The sequence below is a fragment of the Camelus ferus genome, chromosome 10, assembly GCF_009834535.1.
Source record: "Camelus ferus isolate YT-003-E chromosome 10, BCGSAC_Cfer_1.0, whole genome shotgun sequence".
Lineage (NCBI taxonomy): Eukaryota > Metazoa > Chordata > Mammalia > Artiodactyla > Camelidae > Camelus > Camelus ferus.
The window spans coordinates 50,824,068-50,848,163 of NC_045705.1; the positions used below are offsets into that span (position 1 = coordinate 50,824,068).

A 24,096-nucleotide genomic window follows, 5' to 3' on the forward strand; every position below is an offset into this window, starting at 1 on the left:
CTTGCTAATATTTTGATAAGGATTTTCCTATCTACATGCTTTAAGGATACTTGCTTGGTTATAGTTTTTTGTTTAACTGTCTTTGGCTAAGTATCAAGATAAGCCTAGTTTCATAAAATACACTTGGAAGGGTTCCCTCCTTTTTATATTTTGGAAAAAGTTGTGTAGAATTGGGGTTGATTGTTCTAAAATGTTTAGTACAAGTCTCCAGTGAAACCATCCCAACTTATACATTTTCTTTTTAAGAGATTTTAAATTATGAATATCTTAACAGTTAAAGGGCTATTCAAATTATCTAAATCATATTAGGTGAGTTATAGTTTACGCTTTTCAAGGCATTGGTTCATTTCATCTAAGTTATTAAACTTATGTGTGCAGAGTTGTTCACTGTAGTCCCCTATCCTTTTGATATCTACAAGGTTTGCAGTGGTAATAATTTCATTCTTAATACTAGAAAATTCTGTCATCTTTTTTTTTCCTTTTGTCAGTCTTGCTACAGGTTTGTCAATTGGGTTGATTTTTTCAAATAATTAGCTCTTACTGATTTTCTGTTTTCAATTTCACTGATTTCTGCTCTTTATTATGTCTGTCCTGCTGCCTTTGGGTTTCTTTTGCTCTTTTTCCAAGTTAGGTGGAAGCTTAAGATTATTAATTCAAAATATTTCCTCTTTTTTCTAATGTAAGAATTTTTACCAAAGGCTAGCATTTAATGTTGTAAACTTCCCTCTCAGTAGTATTGCTTCAGTTGTGTCTCTAAATTTGTGATATGTTATATTTTCATTTTCATTCATTTCAAAGTATTTTTTAAAAATTTCCCTTGAGACCTCCTCTTTGACTTACGGATTATTTAGAAGTGTGTTGTTTATTTTTCAAATGTTTGGTGATTTTCTAGTTATCTTTCTGTTACTGATTTCCAATTTGATTCCAGTGTAGCTGAAAAAGATATTCTCCATGATTTTAATTATTTTAAATTTGTTGAGGGTAGTATGACCCAGGACATGGTCTATCCAAGTCCATGGGCAGTTGGAAAGAATCTGTACTCTGCTTTTGTTGAATGGACCATTTAATAAATGTTGATGGCATTGTTGAGTTCTATATCTTTGCTAATTTTCTGTCTAGAGATTCTACCTATCAATTATTGAGTGAAGCACACTGAAATCTCCAACTATAATTGTAGATTTGTCAATTTCTTCTTTCAATTTGGACAATTTTTGCTTCATATATTTTGCAGCTCTGTTATTTGGTACATTCACGTTTAAGATTGTTGTCTTCCTGATGAACCAACCCTTTTATCATTAGATAATACCCTTCTCTGTCTCTAGTAATCTTCTTTGCCTTAAAGTCTACTTTACGGGGGAAGAAAACAGTTCAGAGATAGAAAGTGAGCATACTCAGGATGCATGAAGTCCTGAGTTCAATCCCCAGTACCTCCATTAAAAAAAGGGAGGGAGGACCTTAAAAAAAAAGCCTACTTTACCTGATATTAATATAGCCATTCCTCATTTCTCTTGATTAATATTTACATAATATATCATTTTCAGTCCTTTTACTTTGAAACTGCCTACACCAATATATTGAAGGAAATTTTCTGTACAAAGCATACTGTTGGGTCATTTTTTTTAAGCTAATATGTTGACTTCTGCCTTTTACTTACTATAATCAGAACACTTACATGGAACTAAGCCTGCTATTTAAATTTTTCTGTTTGTTTTCTTTTTTCTGTCTTCCTGTGAATAGCTTGAACATTAAAAAATTTTTATTTTGATTTATCTTTTTGAGTTTATCTCTTTTTCAGTGGTTGCACTAGATATTACATTACATACACAAAATTTATCAGTCTGTTTGGTCTCACCCTTTTACAAGCTGAAGTATAGAAACCTTACCTTGGGGGGGGGAGGGTAGGTAGAGTTCAGTGATAGAGTACATGCTTAGTGTGCATGAGGTCCTGGGTTCAACCCCCAGTACCTCCATTAAAACATAAATAGACCTAATTACCGTCCTCCTCCAAAAAAAGGTAGGAAAAAAATTAAAAAAAAAACTTACCTCTGTATCTGTTTACCTTCTCTCATTTATAAAATAATTGTCTTACACAGTTTCTCTACATATATTTAGAACCACATCAGACAGTTCTGGTTCAACTATCAAACATAATTTCAAAAACTCAGGAGAAGGAAAGCCTACTGAATTGATTCAGATTTTTGCTTACCATGTTCTTTCTTCACTTCTAATGTTTCAAGATGCTTTCCTTTTATCATTTCCTTTCTGTTCAGAGAGGGCTTTTTAGCTATTTTTTTAAGGTAGGTCTGCTCGCGACAAATTCTCTTAGTGTTTTCTCATCCAAGAATGTCTTGATTTCCCCTTCATTCCTGAATAATATTTCTCCTGGGTATATGACTCTAGTTGACAGCTGTTTTCTTTCAATACTTGAAAAATGTGCCACTTATGGCCTGCATAGTTCCTAATAACAAATCTGTCATGAAAAATCAGTGTTTTTCCCTTGTAAGAAAAAGTGCCTTTTTGCACTCATTACTTTCAAGATATTTTGTCTTTGGTTTTCAGAAGTTTAACTATAATTGAATTTGATGTAAAGTTCTTTTGGCTTATCTTATCAGTGGTTTGCTCAGCTTCTTGGACCTGCAAGTTCATGCATTTTTGGCAAATTTGGAAAGTCATCAGCCATTATTTCTTTGAGTATTTTTCTAGCCCTGCCTTCTAAGACTCCAATGACACAAATGTTAGACCTTTTGTTATAGTCTCATAGGTCCCCAGTCTATTTTCTCTCTGCTATTTAGATTGGACAACTTTTATTGTTCTATCTTCAAGTTCACTAATTCTTTACATTTATTTGTCTTTTCCATTCTGCTGTTGAGACTATCCATTGACTTAATTTTTGTTCTTGCATTTCTCAGTTCTAAATTCCCATTCCATTTTTCTTTATATCTGCTATTTCTTCCCCAAGACTTTGTATTTTCTCATTTGTTTCAAGTGGGTTTAAGATCTCTCACTGAAGTATTCCTATGATACCTGCTTTAAAATATTTGTCAGATAATTCTAACATCTGTCATTTTGGTGTTTCTATCGATTCCCTTTCTTCATTCAAAATGAGATTTTCCTGATTCTTAACATAATGAATGATTTGTTTACACTGAAACCTGGACATTTTGAATACTGTGATATTCTAGACCCTATTTAAATCTTCTGATTTAGCTGGCTTCTTGACACTGCTCGATGTGAGGAAAGGCCCCTGCCTCATTACTGCCAAGTGGGAGCAGAAGTCCAGGTTTTTCACCCGGCCTCTTTTGATACTCGAGGTGAGCAGGGGCTCCTCATTACTGCTGGGCAAAGGTAGGGACTCTGGCTGCTCAGGAGGCCTCCTAGGCAGTGAGAGGCAGGAGTATCTCATTACTGTCCCCCCTGTGGCCTCCAGTGACACCACAGGTGGGAGAGGGATAGCCTCCTTACTCTGGGAGGTGGTTGAAAGTCCTGATTCTCACCCAGGCTTCTTCTAACATTATTCCAGTGGGGAAGGAAAGGAAAATCTCCTTACTGTCAGATAGGAGTGTAAGGCCAGTCTCCCCACATGGTCTTTAATGACAGTGAACAAGGGGAAAGGGAGAATGGCAGTGGGGGGGTTCAGTACTGCCCAGCAGGGAAGAGACTTTTGGCTCCCTACTCAGTATTCTCTGAAACCACCATAGCAGGGAGTTGGAAAGCCTTGTTATACCTTCATGAGGTTGGAAGTCTAGGCTCCCTCCTCAGCCATGGCTGGCATGGATTAGGGTCGGGGCCATAGTGTTTCTGCATTGTTTGGTAAAGCACAAAGTGGTTATTGGCCAAGAGTTCTGCCTTGCTAGGCTATCCCTTTCCTGGCCTTTTGGCTAGAGAGAGCAGGCTTTATTAGTCTGTGCCTGTTGCTATTTCCAGCCTGCCAGCTTCTTCAACTCCAAGTTTGGGATATATTAGGCAAAAAGAAAACCCAGGGAACTCACCCCATGTCATTCCTTGAGTCCTGAGGTCCCTAGTCTTTATGCCTTTTCTCCACCTTTCAGAGTCTTCTTATGTTTATTTTATATATAATGTTCAAGATTTCAGTTGTTTTAGCGGGAAGAATAGGGCAATGTACATCTACTCCATCATCCTGAAAGCAGAAGTCCCCACTTTTTAAACTGGTTCCTACTATGTTCAACCACACAAATTCCTGGAAAAATGAGGGTAGAGTCTGTGGAAGAGATTTTTCTTTATGTGATGCTTATATATTTGGAGAAATCTGGACTACTCCACCATCCAAATGAGTTATAAACCTAAGCCAGTCATATAAGAATCTCCAAATTACCCGTTAAATCAGGGTAGGACTTATGATACACACTTGTGTATACTAAACACTTGAAACACTTATGATTTCATAAATACTTATGAATTAACAATTTTTCATTCAAAACTTTAAAACAATCATTAAATTGTGTTTCTTAGGGAACAAAAGTCTTTTACATAATGTGATCTTTTCAAAGACACTATAGGGAACTATATAGGTAAATCCAATCTCAGACTTTTGAACATATTTTGTCATAATAAACAGATATTTAAATGTACTTACCCCAAAAGAAAATAAAACTACCCTAGTAGAAATGGCCTAGCGTAGTGACTGTCACAGACTAAGCAACTCAATAAATATGAGAAAAGATACCTTTAAAAATAGTATTTAAAATATACTGTTAAGTAAAAATGCTTTTCCCTAGTTAATGCCAAACATATGAGGCTATATAATTATTTTGTTTAGTTTATGAAATACGCTTTCATAATTAACCAGAAAAAATGTTTCTAATTTTTATATATCATTAGAATGTATTTAGGACTATCTTCTTATAATAATACATTCTCAAACATGCTTGGCAATAAGCAGATTCAAGGTTTCTTTGATTATGAAATTCAGAGAGATTGGTTTTATGTAGACAGCTCTAATTAGTGAAAATAAACAGTTCTAATTACTAATAAATCACTGAGAATTAAGTTTTTAAAAAGACTAATACAAGTAATTTTTCAGTTGATACTAATTTTTCAGGATTAATAACAAAATATGTAAAACAACTGGGAATTATAACATATATTTTAGTATTCTCACTCCCCCTCAACATCCCGAAGACATAAATGTTAAGGTAACAAAGCAGAGATTTCCTTAAATCACCATAATCTAATGCAGAGCTTCACAAAATAAGTTCCTCAAGAATCTTAGTGGCCCTTGAAATACTAACAGATGTCCCATAGAGAAAAAGAACACATTGGTTAAACAGAGTTAAACAAATTTCTCTACTATAGGAACACTCAGGGCATTTAAAATTATATATACACTGTGAACTTCCCAAAGAGAATTACAGTTACACAGTTTCTCAAATGTACTTAATCAGAAGTCTTCTCCCAAACATCTATTAAAAGCCACTGGAGACTAGTGTTGAACAGAACTCAATCTGAGAGACAGAACGGCAGAAGAATCCCTTTCACGACTTGGCCAGGTAAAATGAAGACCAAAAATTTAATACATATTCCAGTTGTAATAACTAAGAAATGATTCCATAAAGAAAATATTAGGATGAAAAGCTTTTTTAAAAAACTGTAGACAATTCTAGCACTTATTTAAAGAAGTCTATTAATCATGCTGTAAAATAACTATCAAAACTGATTACAGATAAAATAAAAAATTAACTAACTGCTAATTCCATTCTTATTTACTCTGAAATACTATTCTCAAGTTAATGTATTTAAACATAAAGATAACTCCAGAAACTGGACATTTCAGATTAAGTTTCGGGGGGAGGATATAGCTCAAGTGGTAGAGTGCAGTCTCAGCACGCACAATGTGCTGGGTTCAATCCCCAGTATCTCCTCTGAAAATAAATAAATAAATAAACCTAATTACCTCTTTCTCACCCCACCCCCCAAAAAACTTTCATTTTTAACAGAACTTCAAACTTAGTTACCTGAAATTAAACACAATTGTTAACCTCACTGTACACACATAACTATCATATTGTGGCTCACTGGACAGAATATATAATAAACAGAACATATAACCATCACTGTTGTACATGTATGTAAGTATATGTGTGTATATATGTGTGCATGTATTCATGTACATTTTTGTGTGTATGTATATACAGCCAATAAAACAAACATACCAGAGTCCACTAATAAAAGTAAAAAAAAAATTTTAAGAGTTCAATTCAAATTAAGGCCAAATATTATCATCTGAATGAGATTTTATAATGCTTCTTTTAACTAGATTTTTACAATCCACATTTACACCAAATTCTTTTTAAAACACATACACTAACAAAATACACAATGGCAAGCAGTGATATAACACTAAATTTAGATGCTGTATGATGATTTTTACAGTTTAAGAAGTGTAGGTTATAGGTTTGAATTCAGAAAATAAAGGGAAATCACTTACCTCTAACTAAAGTTCTCTGAAGGTAGTATCCTCCTTAGAACCCCTATCTTGGGTAGTTTCTCCTGCTGTAATTTCCCTCATGAGATTCCAGAAAAGTCTAGGAAGTTTTAGGTTCCCTTCTGCAAGTCCTAGTAGCGCATGTGTGTTATAAAACTGCTCACATACTGCTTCATAGTTGTATCTTCCAATTCTCATTGAATAATCACCACCACCACCACCACCACCACTGTCCATGTATCAATGTAAGATATTACCTTTGGAGAATTCCATTCAGAAATGTTATTTTTTTTACTTCTCCAAAAGTATCCTCCAAATCACTCCACTGCTGTCTCTATAATGTACTTAAAAGAGCGGTGACAATTCAGCAGGTGAATAAATAATGACGTAAAGATTCAGCTATGCAATTATGGTTGCTGACTACTCAGATTCCAACATAACACAAATAAAACTAGCTTCCTCAACATTCAATAAATATGTAAAAAAACTAAACTGAACATACTCATGAAATATCTTACAAAAAAATACTTTCATAAACACAGAAGAAAAATAGTGTACATCAGTTGGGATTACTAAATATTTCCTGAGTATACTATGTTAAAGAAATGCCAATATTTAAAAATGAGTTAGAAGAAAAGCCACTGAAAGACAAGCGTTAATAATTTTTCAGTGTGTCACTGCTACCTTAAACTGCCAAAATAAAATAAAAGTAAAAGCAGAACAAAAATGAAAAATAAAACTAGCCATTCAAACCAAGGCCAATCTCATATACACAGAATGGCAGTTTATAAAGGGTACTATTAAGCATTTAACACAAATTTTCAGATCTATTCAGGAAGCTGACTGAAAATAGTGGAGCAAAGGAGATCTGATCTTCCACTACCCAGGAAAGATCTTTTACTTCGGGTTCCCACTGAGGGATTCCATAACTTCTTGCTGATTTTTTCTTGACAGTCATATAAAAAGTAGGAGAAAAAAACCAAAGGGCATCAATTGTCCTAGAGGCCAGAGTACTAAACCAAATACTTGTAGCACTATTTTAGAAGCTAAAGTATGGACTAGCCTTAAGAACACTGATTTTTTAGCTACAAGCCACCATCAGCTTGATTGCAGCATAAATAAGATCCAAAATAACACCATAATGCAATTCTACTTTTTAGATGCCTCAGTTAGCTTTGAAAGTTTCCCTGGCTCATAATAGGTTCAAATAGATGTCTCCGAATATTCCAATTTTAAATATCAACTACTTCCACGACTCTCCTTTTGTATAAGCAATTAAACACACATATATAAAGACAAAAATGCAATAATAAAATTATCAAAAAGTAGTTTAAAATAGGTAAGAGGAGGAATGAGAAAATCTTAATCTCTCAATTAGACACTCAGTATATATAAATAACTAAGCTAATTATATATAGTTCTGAGTCTTTAAATTATCTGTGCTTATATAATGCCTGGTGATTTTAAATTAAATTTTAGAATAGGGATGGGCATTTAAAAATTGTGGCCTCTGTCATAAAAACCAGAGGTACTTTTCCAATTTTAAGTGCATGGAACAAAATAATACCCCTCAAACAAAAAAGTACTTTCCAAAGCAAAAAAAAAAAAGTCACAAAGGTAGCATTTATAAAATAGATTATTTAGAGGTTTAAAAAGAAAGATGAAGTGAAATAATAATCTAGTCTCCTTAAGAAAGAATAAAATACTGAGCCATGAGGCAGTACATTTGCATTCACTTTCTCTCTTATACATGCACTATCAGGACTCACTGAAGGGTCAAAGTCTTCTAGATCTTGCTACTTTAAATGCAGGAATGACAACCCAAGAAGGTGTATCTAGGATGATACTTACCTTAGGACAGATTATACCACTGTGCTATTATGTATTCTGTGCATGGATACATAAGCAGTCAGCTGAAAGGTACACACCACACTAGCAAATGCTTGGCTGGACCCATAAGGTCGGATGACCAATGGAATATCAAGGTATGTGTCGATTCTCCAGCCCTCATAACCACATTCCAGACATCTCACGTAGTCCTTCAGCTTGCCTTGATACAGTTCATTTATAAGATCAGCCTAAAAATAAAAACATTTACATTTTTAATGGGGTTCCTTAAAAATAATTTACCAATATTTCACGCCTTTAGAATGAGTTTCAGAAGGATACTGATTCTCACTGTTGAAGTTTTAGAAAGTTTTAATTTATGATTTATCTAAAATTCTACAGAAAAAAACCAAGGCTTAACAAAAACCAATAAATTAAGAATGTATAAAAATTAACTATTTCAATTCTCATGTCACTAAAAATCTCACTATTAAAATGTTTTGTTGAAATCAGTTATCAATTTTTTTTTTTTTACTAATACACCTCATACTGTTTTTTCATTAGGATGAGAATACATCATTTTAGGCATGTTGATAATCACATAGCTAAATAACTTGCTATTTTTATAGTTTCACATATACTTATCACCACTTTCATAATAATATACTCTGATTTCTAAAATCATATCTTCTATCTCAAGGTGCAAATGAAACTTTTTAACTCTGTTATACACATAAAACAATTTTAAGGAAAAATATACTTTAATTTTTTTTAATGTACAGAAATTGAAAAAATAATCTTAAACGCCACCTCCCTCAAAATATCCTCACCTAAAAGAATGCATCTCTCATCTACTTCTCAAACTTAGCCAACTGGGGGGCTCTTCTGCCCAAAGGAGGCAGGTAACTTCCCTAAGTAAGAATCTTCCATGTGAATGTCTTGCCTCAAGATTCTTGTACCAAAACTTGGAAACTCAGAAGGAATGCCCCAGCTGATCTTAACAGAAGTGTTGACCCACAGAAGGATGTAATGAGGAGGAAGGACACCTTCACACCTATGAAGAAGAAACAGTCCCTAATACCATCTACATAAAGAAACTAAAATACAATCCCATAGATTATGCAAAGAAACTAGATCACTAAATGAACTTAATTTTTTTTTCAATATTTAAGGGAAGATGAGAGGAAAAGCATATTACAATTTACCTTTTTCATAAATTTACATATCTTCAAATATCTAGGACTTATAAATCTTCAAATTAGGATCCACCATCACTGTCTACACTAATACTGTATACTTAATGAAACCTTCTTTATTCACTTGCCCAATTATATCTGATTATGTCTTCTGTGTCTGGGAGGGCCTGTCTAAGTCATTCAATCCAATATTTTTCAAAACATTTTTAATAGCAACTCACAGGAAGGAAACAACTTACACATTTTACCCAGTACATATAACTGTAACCAAAGTTGCATAAAACAAAACTTACCCTTAATTATGTAATGCTCTCTTATATTTTTCTATTTTATTCCATTTTTTTTAAGTGCTGGTGTAGATTCACTAAACTGATTTCATAACCCATTAACAGACCACAATCTCATTTGAAAAACTTTAGTCCAAGCCATCATAATAGTTCCAATCAGACAGTAGATCTTCCAGGATACCTTCCAGATTCTTCCCTGTTTTTATCCCTAATGACCTTCTATCACTACACGTAGCATAAATTCTCCTCTGTACCGAGTCTTGAGTCCCATCCAGTTCAGTCTTATCCCTCATCCCAGTGACATATCTAATGTTCTCCCCACTTCTAACTTGTTCCTCCTTCCAATGGATAAGAATAGGGTCAGATTAACAAGATTCTAAAAGTCAAAAGCATATGACCTCAGTGGTTAAAAAGAAGGTAATACTAGATGAATATACTTTATAATGTATATTTTATACTTTATAATGTGCTAGATAAGACATCTAATCTATTTAGTAAATATCTGAAAATACTGTTCAAAAATCATCCCCAAAACCATACACACACACATACATGAATTACACAGTTTTCAGCTAAAAAGAGACCATCTAGAGCCCAACTTCCTTATTTTAAAGATGAGAAAACTGAGGTCTAGGGTGGTTTAATGAGGATGTTTATGACTCAGTTAATGGCCAAGTGAGAAATTGAGTACTGTAAGTTCCCAGATTCAGTACTTTAACAACTGGACTAATGCCCAAGCTTTATAACATTCCAAGAGAATAAAGTCACTTTAAGGTAATGAATAATTTATTAGAAAACACTCCCCTCAACTTGAGATAAATTACCTGTTCTGTTTGTTTCCATTTCTGTTCCAAAGCATCAAACATGACTCTGCAGAGTTCTTGTACATCATGCTGTTGCCATGCTATTTTAAGATAAAATTTCATTTTAAAAAGCCATAAATTTAGTGTAAGAAAACACTAATTTGTTGTTTAAAAGCAAATTGTCACAAACAGGGAAAAGCCTACACAAAATAATGTTAAACTTAAAAAGAACATAAAATATACACTACAGTCATGAAAAGGCAATTACAAGGGGAAAAAACCAACAGAGCCTAGCATTTTATAAATAGCATATGCTTTATGGTGCTACAGTATTTGCTGTTTTTGTTATTTTTCACTGTAGAGTTAAGAAATGTGTTAACCAAAACCTAAGACAACACACTTTTAAAATTTGAGTTTAAGTACATAGAGCATAATCAAACTTACTTTATAAGAAAATTTTAATTGATCAAAAATTTAAGCCTTAGAGCTTTTAAAAAATAAGTTATTTTTAAATGCCAGCAAAAAACAATAAAAAGGTTTAAGCTAAAGTTAATTAAGATGTTAATAAGCATTATTTGTTTATAGTATGGTCTCCCAGAATTTTTTTGACTATTAGAAATACTTATCATTATAAGATAATTAGTACCCTCACTACTATCCCATCCAAAGCTCCTTGTAACATCTGTGGTTTCAATTGCTCTCTTTTTGCTCGTTTGTAACAAAACAAAAAGCCTTTGAAGCTGATATGGGATACTTGTCACTGGATCTTCTTCAGATTCTTCAAATTCCCACCTATTGAAATGAAATGTTTGAAAGTTATTTATAAAATATCTTTATTCTTTAAAGCATAATTAATATTACCATCATAACAAATGTGAGATCTCAACTCGGGGGCTTTACAGAGTTTGGATATTAACTGAAGCTATTAATATCTAATGAAACATTAGTCCTTCTCTAATTCATAAATTCAGAAAAAATTTAGACTTTCACAAGAGAAGGCATAAGAAGGCAACATGAATAAAAGGCAAAGGTAGTTTAAATGTAACTGTTGAACTTGAATCTGGTCAGGATTCTTGTCCTAATTATTAACTCACAAAAAATACAGAGAACAGAATATTAAATGACACTATGGCATTCAACCATCAAAACCCAAACTGTGGAAAACTACATGACAAATGCCATTAGTTTCCAATATATGTATTTTCAAGGAATAAACTGCAAGGAGGGAAAAAAGATGTAAGGGGATTAAAATAGATTAAATAGGTTAAGAGTCTTATTAATCAATTTCAATGCACAGATCTTGTTTGGATCCCAATTTGAACAGACTGTTTTAAAAAAAATTACGAGGCACTCAGGAAAATCTTAGCACCAACCTGAGATATAATTTACAGATGATATGATGGGTGCGTGCTTCCAAATAATCAGAGTGGAGGATTTTAGACAAAAAAAGATTGATCATGAGTTGATATCCAAAACTGGGTGATGGGTACAGAAGGATTCATTATACTATTTCACTATTTTTTAATATATTTGAAATCTTCCATAATAAGTTTTTGAAAGAGAAGTAAATTAAATAATCTAGATGAGATTTTTACCCTCACAAACTAATGATAAACATCAGTCCAGCCCTAACTACAGGGACTATCTCAATAGCAAGAAAATTGCTAAAGAACTTAGATATCATGGGAAAACGTCAGATTGGGAGACTAGAGTTGGAATGTACCCACAAAGGTCCTTAAAACAATTTTATATTCAATAAAATAAAATTCCAAAGACAAAATAAGATAACAGCAATGATTTTCTTAAATTGGCAATCAGATTATTATTAGTTTCCGCTTCCTCACTGGAAGCTTTTTAATTTTCAAAAGGAGTCTGGAGTATTAATTTTCCTCTGCTGCAGTTTACAAACACACTAAAAGGCTTTTCCTCCCTTATTTCAGTATGGCCCTTTGTCAAAGCGTTCAATGCTTTCCTTATTTTAGGGCTTAGAAGTCACAGCTCTGTGATCCTGCCCCTCTTACACTAGAGCTCCCTTCTGCCTTGCAGACGTCAATAGAATATATTTCACTTCTTCTTCTCAAAGGTTCCCTGCAAATACCTGTATTCGTTATGTGGCATCTGCTTTAACTCTCCACTCTTCTAAAGTCAATCCCTAGGTCTCTTTAATTCTTATTTTCCTCAAAAGGAGGGACATATAATTGATATTAAAGATCTAAACTTCTCCCAGTAGCTATAAAGGAACAGTGAAGTCAAAATAAAGAATGCTTAAATTTCTTGCAAGGGAAATTCACTAGCAGGGAGGAACTACTGTAATATAGTACCTTAAGAAGTTTTAAATCTTGCTGGTTCTTTCTGTTATTCTAGTCACCTAAGTTAGAAACTTTGATGCCATATTTGATCCTTCCCTTCCCTTTACTCCTAAATAAAATTAATTAGTCACTAAGTCCTATCAGTTTTCTACCTGAAATGTAACCATGGCCACCATCTTCATTTTAACCACCAACTATCCATGCCTGCTTTAATAACAGATTCTTCCAAGGACCCCTATCTTTCAAATCAATCCTGCACACTGTGCTATATAAACCTCTCTAAAACAATATATATAACACATCGCTTCCATGCTTACACATCTAAAGTGGTATTATATAACAAGTGAAGAAAATAAACAAATAGAATCCTATCCTTTTATGCTAGCTGTACCCTGTCTGTAAGTCCAGTAAGGTCTAGCCTTTTAAAGGAGCCATCCCTTCCTTAGTTCTACATTATGAAACATCATCAGGCTCTCAGGCTTTGTTTCACCACTTGCAATAAGCTTCATTCTCTTTTCAATGCACGCGCGCACACACACCCACACCACACACACACACACACAAAACATCTTCTTTAATCTTACGTCTCACCCTCCACTCACTGGGCTCCAGTCACAACAGATTTTTTTTGTTCCTCAAAGGCTTTTGCACTGCGCTGTTCTTCCTCAGATCTTCACAGGACTGGCTCCTATCAAGTCTATCCACATGGTATTTCCTCAGAGAAGCCCTCCCTGACTACTCACTCTGCCTCTTGACAGTTACTCTTTCCATACATGACTGCGAAGTGAGCTCATTTCTATAGGCTGACCTATGGAAGGTCTAAGGAGGGGCACTTTGTCTTACCACTGTAACCTCTGTGCCTAAAAGATGCTTGGCACACAATAACTATGCAACATATGTTTCTGAATCAGTAGTTTTGGCTATGCTCTTACGCTTCTCTGCAGTGGTATATATTTACAGACCACTTGCAGGGTGGAACTCATGGCTAATCAAGATCCTGGGACCCCCCACTCCTAAGCAATACTTGCTGAAGCAGGCACATTGCTGTCGACTACTGAGCTTGTTCTAGTTTTGAGGGCAGGCTCTAGATTTCATCTGTAACCTCATCTTCCAGTACTCTGATAAAAACTCTAGTTACGTAGATTTCCTGGAGGCCCCTGCAACATACTATACTTACTGGCAGCAACTACAACCCAAGTAGAATAGGGTAATGAATTCTGGCAACTACTGAGTTGCTACTTCTAGTAGTGTGGACTCCGGCAAACAAACCTCTCTGTCTTCTGTTATTCCCTTTGTAAAATGTAGATAACAGTATGTAATTCATATACTTACCATGAGAATTAAATGAGTCAATACGTAAAGTGTTCAGAACAGTACCTGATACAAACTGATAATAACTAACACTTAGGTAGCACTTACTGTACTGTTTTGCTCTTCAAAGTCCCTCCTGTCTACAATGCCCCCCTTTTCTTCTCACCCTAGCCAAACCATACCTAGCTTCCTGACCTATCTCAAGCTCTACTTTCTCTGCTAAGCTAATTCTCCAAGTTTCATTAATCTCCCTCTTCTCTAAACTCTCATGGGTATTTAGGCATTGTTAAATGTTATTTAAACTATTTTATACATACACATATTGCAACTGTAAATAGATCTGTAAATTACTTTAGAACAAAGACCTTATTTCTAGCTTCATCTGTATCTATCAAGTGCTTAGCATATAATCACTACTGAGTAACAAATACTTGTTGAATGAAAAACATGTCAACTTTTAAAAGTAAATTCAGATGAGCTTACATACGAATATAATGGTAATATAATGTCATTTGAACATTACAACCAATAATATTAAAAGTTCCAAAAATATTTTAAATATATTTTACAGTAATTTCACAGATGTTACTCAAAAGAACACAAAAAGAGAAAAAATCAGTTTACTTATACTTGAAAATGTCTTAAAAAATAAAAATTATGTATATTGTAAAAAAAATATACACAAAGCAAGAGCATATTAAAATAGGACACTCATAAAAGTGAATGTCAGACTTTAGGGTTTATTTAAATATGAACTTCCTCCACAGAGCATTTTAAAGTACCTTATACATACCTACAGTCTTTAAAAAAGACAAACATGCACACATACACACACATTATATAGAACAGTTGCATTATATTTTAATTAAAAACAAAATTTGCAAGATTAAAAAGACAACTCTTTCTTAAACTGAGAGATGGAGGGAAAGGAGAATATGATTTACGTATTCAGGCTATCTCCAAAAGCAGATAACATATTTCTTCATAAAGGCATTAAAGATAAAAGTGAGGGAAGCTTAATTAAATACAATAATTTATCTTAAATGTAAATTTTTTGCAATTTTATCCTTTTGCTGTCTATGCACTTCAGATTCTCCCTCCCACAAATTTTTCACATGCCAGTCTCTCAAAAGATCTTTTTCTTATATACTATTCAAGCAGGTATGTTTTATGAAGTGAGAAACGCCCCAAACTTAACAAATACGTACAAGAAGATAAATAGATTTAATACGTTAAAAACTATATTTTCATTCTTAAATCAATGCTATTTAAATAATTTTTTTGAATACTCACTTATATAATGCATTCCTAAATTCAGGAGTCATAAAAAGTGTTTGCAAAAGGCTATTCAAATAGCAAGTCATTGCCTGGTTTACTAATCCCACATATCCTTAAAAACAAAAAAACACACACAAGTATACGTAAATAAGGATTTACATTAAAAACTAACAAGAAAACTTAGTAAGAATTTAATACACAGTGAAAATTGAGAGGTTAAGGTTACAGTTGGAAATTATTTCAATTTTTTCAACAGCACTTAAAAAAGCCCTTTTGCTAATATGTGCACTATGTAAACTTTATTTCTCAGAAAAAGTCAGGATCTATAGACATCTTGTTGTATGTCCAGATATGCACATGGATATTACACAGCATTTAATAAAAATTTAAGAGGAACATGTTTAATGTACTATATTTTTTGAAAAAAAAGTTACGCATTAAGACAGAAAAGTATAAACATATTCACTTTAAATATCTTACATCCCAACATATGAAGACAGTACTGAACCAGGTATCCCTGCCATGAGGCCAACAAACCAATTTCCAACAAGAATTAATAACATATGAGATAAATTCATTGCATGCAAACTCAGAGTGACTTTCTCTATTTTAATACAACCATGAAGTATGAAATCCCACAGATCAGCATGCTATGCAAGAAGTGACTGTTATAGTAAGGAGAGAATGCAGAGATGGGAGTAGAGGATAACAGAGGGAGAGGGAGAGCAAAAGGAGAGGGTTATATGCATTTAAAATTCAAGTGAACAATTTAAGTACTAGCTTTATATACCTAATTGGTAATGGCTACCACTGTTGAGAACATTTTTAAAACTTCTCCTTCAGGTAGAGGTAGACTTCAGGCCCAATTTATGAAAAAAAGTCAGCCTCATCATTTTATTATACCTCATCATTTGAGCAAAATCTGGTAAACATATTGCGTAATAATTAAACTTATTTACTGCCACTTAATATTGAATGACTTGGCTGTCTCAAAAAAACTTAAATCTTTTCTCAATACATGCTGAAGGCGTTCACTGAAGCTTTTCAAAATACTTTTCCAATTTCCCAATTATCAAAAATATCTTGAGACATGGTAAACTCTGTGGATAATCTATATTGCCAAAGAAGGTGATGAAAGGACCAACAAATGCACAATGAACCTTGGTCAACTGTGGAGAAGAATAGATCCACACCACCTGCACTTGTACAATTCTAAAAAGGTATCAAGCAGCTATCCTAGCTTACACTCTGGACTAAGGTTCAAGCTTTGATGTCTAATGCCTTTCATCTTTAAGAACACTGTGTGTATCTGTTTATATACTTACATTGTTATACAATTATAAACTACTCCAATTCCTAACCAGCCCCGCCACCTGAGTTGTTGCCACAGCACTCTGTCTTTAGTCCTTATCAGCCTTTATCTCACTGTTCTGTAGCTGTCTATCTACTTGTATATCTTCCCCATCAGACTGTGAGGGGGGTTTCTCTCTCTATCCTTCTACTTAGCACAGCAGCAAGTGCACATGTAGGGTAAGTGCAAATGACTGACAAGTAACACAAATCTGGAAGATATCTGGACTATTAATAATGAAAAGCATTACTTCATTCTTAGGTCATGTGAACAGACTCCCACAAACAGCACTCCAGCAAAGAGACCAGGTTGTTCCGCATCTTCTTCTCAGCTGAGGCTAAGGCTGCCTGGGATTTCCCTTCTCCATCTCTCCTTCCCTCAATTCCTCAACAGTCAGGGACAACCACTCTACCTGCAGCCTTAAAAGGTAAATGAATACTGCTGTTGTCCTTCATGTACCTTAAGACCAATCCAATCATTTATTTGTTACTTTGTTTTCCTTCCCTCAGCTTAAAAAAGGATGGTATAATAGCAATTGATTTCTGTCATCACTCTTTATTTCACCACTAGCAATAAAAACCACATAGAAACCTACAGTATTTTCTACTTGATTTAGCACCATATTTAAACAGTATGAACAGTGTCTCAAGTAAATGTACTACTGTTTTCCAAAAGTATAAAGATTTTAGAGAGACCAATAAGATAAAATGCTAGAGAACTAATAGAAATCTTTTATCCTTATGCATTGTCTAAATCAACAAATTGCAAATGGTAACTATTATCAAGTGGATTCTCTATCTAAAATAGTTATGGGTCAATATGGTAAGCATAGGCCAGTAAGGGAGAAGAACATAAGAACGTAAGAACATATGCCATTCTGTAGAGGGCAGATGCAGAAAGAAATCCTGAAGGAGGAGACACTCCTCCTGAATGAAGGAGAGCTCAAGTAGGCCAAATGAAGAATCAAACTGGACAACTCCTAAAGTAGATAAAATAAGAATAAAAGAATTGTTAAAGAAACTGGCCAAGGAAAGATATCTTGGATTTAAATGATGAAACACCTCAGTCACATGGTTTCTAATCACCTGGGAGTCCACATCAACCTTCAATCCACTCCTTATTTCTTAAAATCTACACCCCATCCCTAACCATCTCCTAACAGTGGCTGGCTACCAGAAGGAGTTGGTAGGTAAGAGAGACAGGAAAGAATATGTTATATCCTCAAACTCACTGCATTATGAAGAAGTGTGTTTCTAGAGCCCTGTTTTGAAATCATGGGAGCATTTTCCAACAAAAACATTTTGCACAAGATTTATAATAATTTCTTAAGGAAAATGCAAGCTCTATAGTCACTAACAAAATAATTTTGGAAACACAACTCTTTTTGATGTGTATAGATTATTTTAATTTAGAAAGGCAGTACCCCAGAACATTGGAGGAAAATGTACAGGTAGGGAACAGGAGTAGAGTAGAGGTATGTGAATAGCTGGGAATGAGGACTATGCTTACATGGCAATGTATATCAAAGTCCTCTAAAAATATTTTTAATAAGTTTCAACTTAGTGATCCAACTTCTAGGAACTTATCCTAAGGAAATAATCACAGATGAAAATAAAAACTTGTGTATAATAATGTTCATAACAACAGTAATAATTATAGTTTAAATATCTAAATCATACAATGAAACACTTTCAGCCATTCAGAACCCGTATTAAAATACTATTTAATAACAATGAAAAATGCTCCTCATATATTATTATGCAAAAAATATAGACTAAAAATCTGCTCATAACATGATTTCTTCATTTTCTTAAAAGCATTCAGATGAAGGAAAGATAAGACAAAAATAAGCAAAATCATTAGTTTCTATTCATAGTACTGTCAGTGACTTCCAGTTTCTTCATTTTATAGTATGATGATGAATGTGTACTACATTCCTATAATCAGAGAATATTTTTTAAAAGTATGCTTTAGTCTCTAGGAATTACAGGCATTAGAGAGCTATACAGTACACAGCGCAAAGTAGGAGTTCGGCAAATACTTCCTGTGTAAGGACTGAACTGGTTGTCAGAATACTCAGCAAAAATTTCAAGAATCCTGATTTGTTAAATCTGGAACTTTCTCAAAGTATTCCAACTATCTTACCAAATGCAATTTATACAGCCTGTTCCCGAGTAGCCAAATTAGTATTCTGGGGAGCAATGCCTTGGAACCTACATTTTTAACAAGTATCCTGAAATGATTTTTAAAGAAATAAAAATTAGAGAATCACTACTTTATCCAGCGTTAAGAAGCAGCTTTATATATCTTCTAGTATCTGAAATAGAAGATAATTTTACATTATTTTATTCTTGGTAGTTTGCTGCAAAAAGATGTATTGATATAAATGATCCTAAATATCAAACATGACCAACCTTTTCTATTTCCAGAATAAATACACCATTAAGAGTGCACAAATGACTAGCTATGAGGGAATTATTCTAGATTTCAATCATAAAATACAATAAGTGGAAGATTACAGATCACATTAAAAAAAATCTGCAATATAATTCTATAGTTTTCTTTTTATACTAGATATTTGTATGTACTATTTACAATCATCTCTGTTTTGAAGTTCTAAGAGTAAACATTCTGAAGCCATACCTAGCATGAAACACCATTAACTAGCTGTACAAAGGCTTCTCTGAGCCCTAGTATCCATTTCTTTTAATGTGAATACTACCTAGCAAAAATGTTTGTTTTAAGATGAAATAATATGTAAAAGTATCCAGATTATATTTTTTGGCAATCAACAAATCATATATAAAAAATATAAAATTGCATAAAACAATTTCACTAGCTCAATAAACAGAAAAAAATTTCAGAAATATAGACGTAATCATATTCAGAACAAAGCTAACAGAAATTTTAAATTACACGCTTAATTTCAAACATGTGATTATATTAAACCAGAAGGTAACACAGTAGGCCTAACAAAATAAGCCTGGCCCATCTGTTCCAAGTGGAAGTATCTCCTGTAGTCTATTCTAATCCTTGTGGAGATAACATTCCTTTCAGAGGAAGTCAACTTCAAAAACTTAAGATTAAATTCAAAATAGAAAATTATCAAAGAGAAAAGTCTTCTTTCAAAATCCATTATTTAGTATTTTTTACTTTATTACTAAATAGTGGCAGTAACAATACAGTAAAAATAACAGTGGGTTGAGGGAAAAGGAACCACGTTCTCGTTCTAACTTTGCTTCTGCTAACTAGTGATCTTGCTCTGAGTCTCAGTTTTCTAAACCATAAAATGAGAACTCTAAGATTACTCTGGGTCTAATGCTCAATGATTTTATGAAAATATAACAACAACAATAATAACAAATCTTACCAGTTTCTGATTTATTCAAAATAGATGAATAGGAGTAGCTTTGGCTGACATAATCACTGGTAGAGCCCACAGAACCTTCTCTTGGAAGTGGACCTATAAATTTGTCATGCACATTGTCATCCCCAGCACTGGAATCCTCCTAAAATGCAGCATAACCAATATTTACTGAATGGTAAATGATGCTGAAACAATGAAAAAAGACATACTAATTGCTGAGGAAAAAAAAGATGAGGCATTACTGGTACCACCAAGACATTCAAAGTACATATCGTCATTATTTCCTGGAGGAAGGTTGAAAGATGCCCAATATAAAACACTTTGGAGAGGTGCTTATGCTTCCTTCCAAAGTTCTTACTTTCTCAATTTCTTTCAATTCTTTTTCAAATTTTGTTTACATGAGAGAAGGAGATATTTGGTACTAATAAATCAAAATACAACTGTGAACTCCTTGATGACAGAGTCTGTCATTCATTTTTATATCATCCTTGCTAAGAAGGACTGGAAGGCAGGGGATACTCAGTAAGTGCTGAATGGAATGGATAGTTTCCTACTGATATTATAATAATAAGAAACTTCCTATTAATGAGAAAGATGTCAAAAGGAGTAAGGGATATAAAATCAGCATAAGCAACTAAGCCAGAGCTGAAGAGTAATTACTATGCATTTTAAAGCATAAATTCCCAAATTAATAGCTAATCTAGTTTAATATCACCCAGACTAGTCAAAAATCTTCTCATGATGTGATTAAAAATAAATGATGAGATTAAGGAAGGTCAGAACATATTCTGGTATTGCTTCGGTATGGATGCCCTGTGTTTAATCACTGTCTACTGTCCAGAGAGGCATTCTAATACACAACAGAATTCTAAATGACAGCATCAAATAGAAGAACTTTTCCTGAGGAAAGTTTCTGAAAAGTCCATAAACTCTGTGAGCCTTAGTTTCCTCAGTCTGTAAAGTAGCTAGGTAAATCAGACCAAGTTTTTTCAGAGAATGCCTCAAATTGGGAGTTACTGGATTTGATGATCATTAAGGCCACTGAACCAGGACGGAAAGCCTATTGAAATACCAATTGTAGCAAACACTGAAAAAACAGAAATAAAGCATATAATTTAGAAACTAGTCATTCCAAAAAGTTTGGTGGGAGGGTGGGGAGTGGGAGCAAAAATGGCAGGGTAGGTAATTCTGAGGGGGTCTGTTTCCCTACAGAAATACAAAAAAACCTGGGCAAAACTGCCAAAGATTTACAGAAACCAAGTAAATGTTTAACCAAAGGCCACTGAAACACAGTAGGAGATCTTATCCTAGACCCACCCCCATCCCTGTTGTAGTGTGAGTCCCAGGATGGCAAAAGACTATATATACACAAACAACAGTGCTATGGATGCCCAGTATAATCATGTTAACATACATACTTAAACCAACAGAAAACAGAAAAATAATTTATTATACATAAATTACAAAACATCTCTCTCCTCCTTCCTTTGGAAAATTGCTTCCCAATAGGTGACAGTGCAGAAAAATTATGAATATAAGACTTTCTAAATAGTTTACCAGCAGTATTTGAGGCTGTTCACCATCTTTATCTGTCAAATGCAGAAAGTTCTTCTTTCCTGGCTCAAAATTAGCATCAAGAAGAGACCTGTCACTGGTATGATCCAGTGGAGCCTATAGGCATAAAATAAAATGTCTCAGATTATAAGCAACATTAATTGTAATAATAAAATACAAATAATATATAAATAGATACATATCTACCAATGTAAATAGATTCATATCTACAATTACTAGGTTCAAACAGTATTTTTTAAAATGAAGTCTGGAAAATTCTGTTAATCTAGGCTTGGAATTAACTCATCTATTCATGAACTGTATGGCTAAACCCAGTGACAGGGCATATACTGACAGGTATTTCAGATGTTCATATTTCCCAACATCTAAAAAACTGAAGGAACATTAAATACTACACAAATAAATAATTATAAACATTTGTATTTCGATGTTCTTTAAAATGTAGGCAGTATAGAATTCAATGGGTTTTCATGAAAAGTAATTAAAGATTATTTTATATAACTAAAATTGTAAAACACATGTTTTGATATAGGAGTATAATGAGAATTCCCACATAGGAAACACACTAAGCAACCCGACACAAATAATACACAATATAACAAAATGGGCACCTTCAGAAAGACCCCTGAAGGAAAAGCCTGTCCTAAATACTGACACCTATTTCAAGTCCACTGCTAAGATCTAGAGAATCCCGGTAGGGATAGAAGTGGTAACTCCTTTGAAAATTAACTATCTAGCATATTTAGTCTTTACCTCTTTTATCTGGTAGACAACTTAAACCCTGGCTGTCACTCTAACACACTCTAGTTAGTGGATGAGAAAGTTCTTTATCCCCCAAGCCCTACTCACTCAACCCTCCCAGTCCACTGTTGAGAAAAACCGAGGGATGGGATGAACGCCCTACTCTTCTGTTTTAAAACCATTTTGCTCATTAAGAAATGTTTTTAATGTTTCAAAGACAAGAGGAATGTCTCCTTAGAAGGACTTATTTTATGGAAATGCATTTAGTTCTTAGAAAATTAACATTATATAAAAGCACAGGTATTAAGGACAAAAAAAAATTAACTGTAAGAGATTCTGCCACTTGTTATTTGTGTGACTTTGGGCAAGTTACTTCACTTCCTCACAACTCAGTTTCCTCACCATGTGGCTGTGATAGCACTTACCTTACAAGGTGGTTAAAAGGATTAAATGAGGTTATATTTGTAGAGAGCCTAGTATTAGAACAATACTAGGCACACAGTGAGTACAAAATAAGTGTTAAGTAATAAAATAAACTTACAAAATCTCACCTAACTTTGGCTCACATCTAGATATCCATAAGAAAAATAGGACACAGAGAACCAGAAGCTAAGAGAAGCCACTTGAAAGGAAGAAAGGTATCTTTGGGTCCCTTACATTCTTTGGGCAGGAACCAGATCTCTCAGGATCTCTTAGGCATAAAAGATCAGATGATATAGCTAGAATACATAGAGGTTTTACCTCAGTAAATGTGTCTGTATGTATGATATGGTAGGTAGATAAATGAATTAGGTTTTTAGAGAAGCACACATGCAGGTCAAAAAGTATACTTGTAGAAATGTCCAGGGGCCAAATAAAAACACAGAAATTAAGTACTTAAGAACAGTCATGGCTGAACAAAGAAAAATAGTTATTCCTGGCATACTGCTATTTGAAACTACTGCAGATGTTCATTTCAAAAACATTTTTTGAATGCCTAGGGACAATATCTATGGAGGATATAAAACTAATACTACAAGGTCCCAGCCATCAAAATACTTACCTTCTATCAAGTGAAAAGACACAAATAAATAGCAACTATAGTATACAGAGACTATGATGATTGGCATAGCAGAAGAAAAAGTGCAATAGGAGGAAAAAGAGAAAGGTTACTCTTAAAGTGGCATGAGGAAACACCAAGTAAGGCTTCTTAAAAGTAAAAGAAATAGGACTTAGGCAGACATACATGACCGTACAGAACTATCCTTTAAACTGAAAAAGTGGCAACAATATAAGCTACATGGTAATGTAAAAGAGAGTATTCAAAGTTTCAGATTAAATATTGGGTCTCTTTGTATAACTTGTTGGGTCATCAATTTTACTAATAAGTTTCAGAGGCGGGAAGTTGGCTAATTTAAAACACTAGTTCTGTATTTTAAAAAACCCACAAATACATTATGGAATAGAAGGCAAAATATCATACTCTTAAAAGCAAACCAAGCAACACAAACACCTTTGATTCTTCTATAGAGCGAATTAATACCATGCCCTCCAAATATCATAGGGATACACATTCAATTTTGTTTGCCATTACTTTCCTGCAAAACTTAAGAGCAGCAATGGTATAGGA

General features: G+C 33.8%; 1 protein-coding gene across 2 annotated transcripts in view; it reads right to left on the bottom strand.

Annotated features, from left to right (window-relative positions):
• Nucleotides 1-24,096, bottom strand: part of USP47 (ubiquitin specific peptidase 47) — a 113,424-nt gene that overhangs the window by 39,222 nt on the left and 50,106 nt on the right. For both annotated transcript variants that reach the window (XM_032489013.1, XM_032489014.1), the window contains 6 exons: nucleotides 21,729-21,842; nucleotides 20,175-20,313; nucleotides 15,469-15,565; nucleotides 11,202-11,347; nucleotides 10,577-10,656; nucleotides 8,371-8,520 (listed from right to left, as the gene is read on the bottom strand). In XM_032489013.1, the coding sequence (XP_032344904.1) occupies nucleotides 8,371-8,520; nucleotides 10,577-10,656; nucleotides 11,202-11,347; nucleotides 15,469-15,565; nucleotides 20,175-20,313; nucleotides 21,729-21,842 (726 nt within the window). The remainder of the gene's footprint in view (nucleotides 1-8,370; nucleotides 8,521-10,576; nucleotides 10,657-11,201; nucleotides 11,348-15,468; nucleotides 15,566-20,174; nucleotides 20,314-21,728; nucleotides 21,843-24,096) is intronic.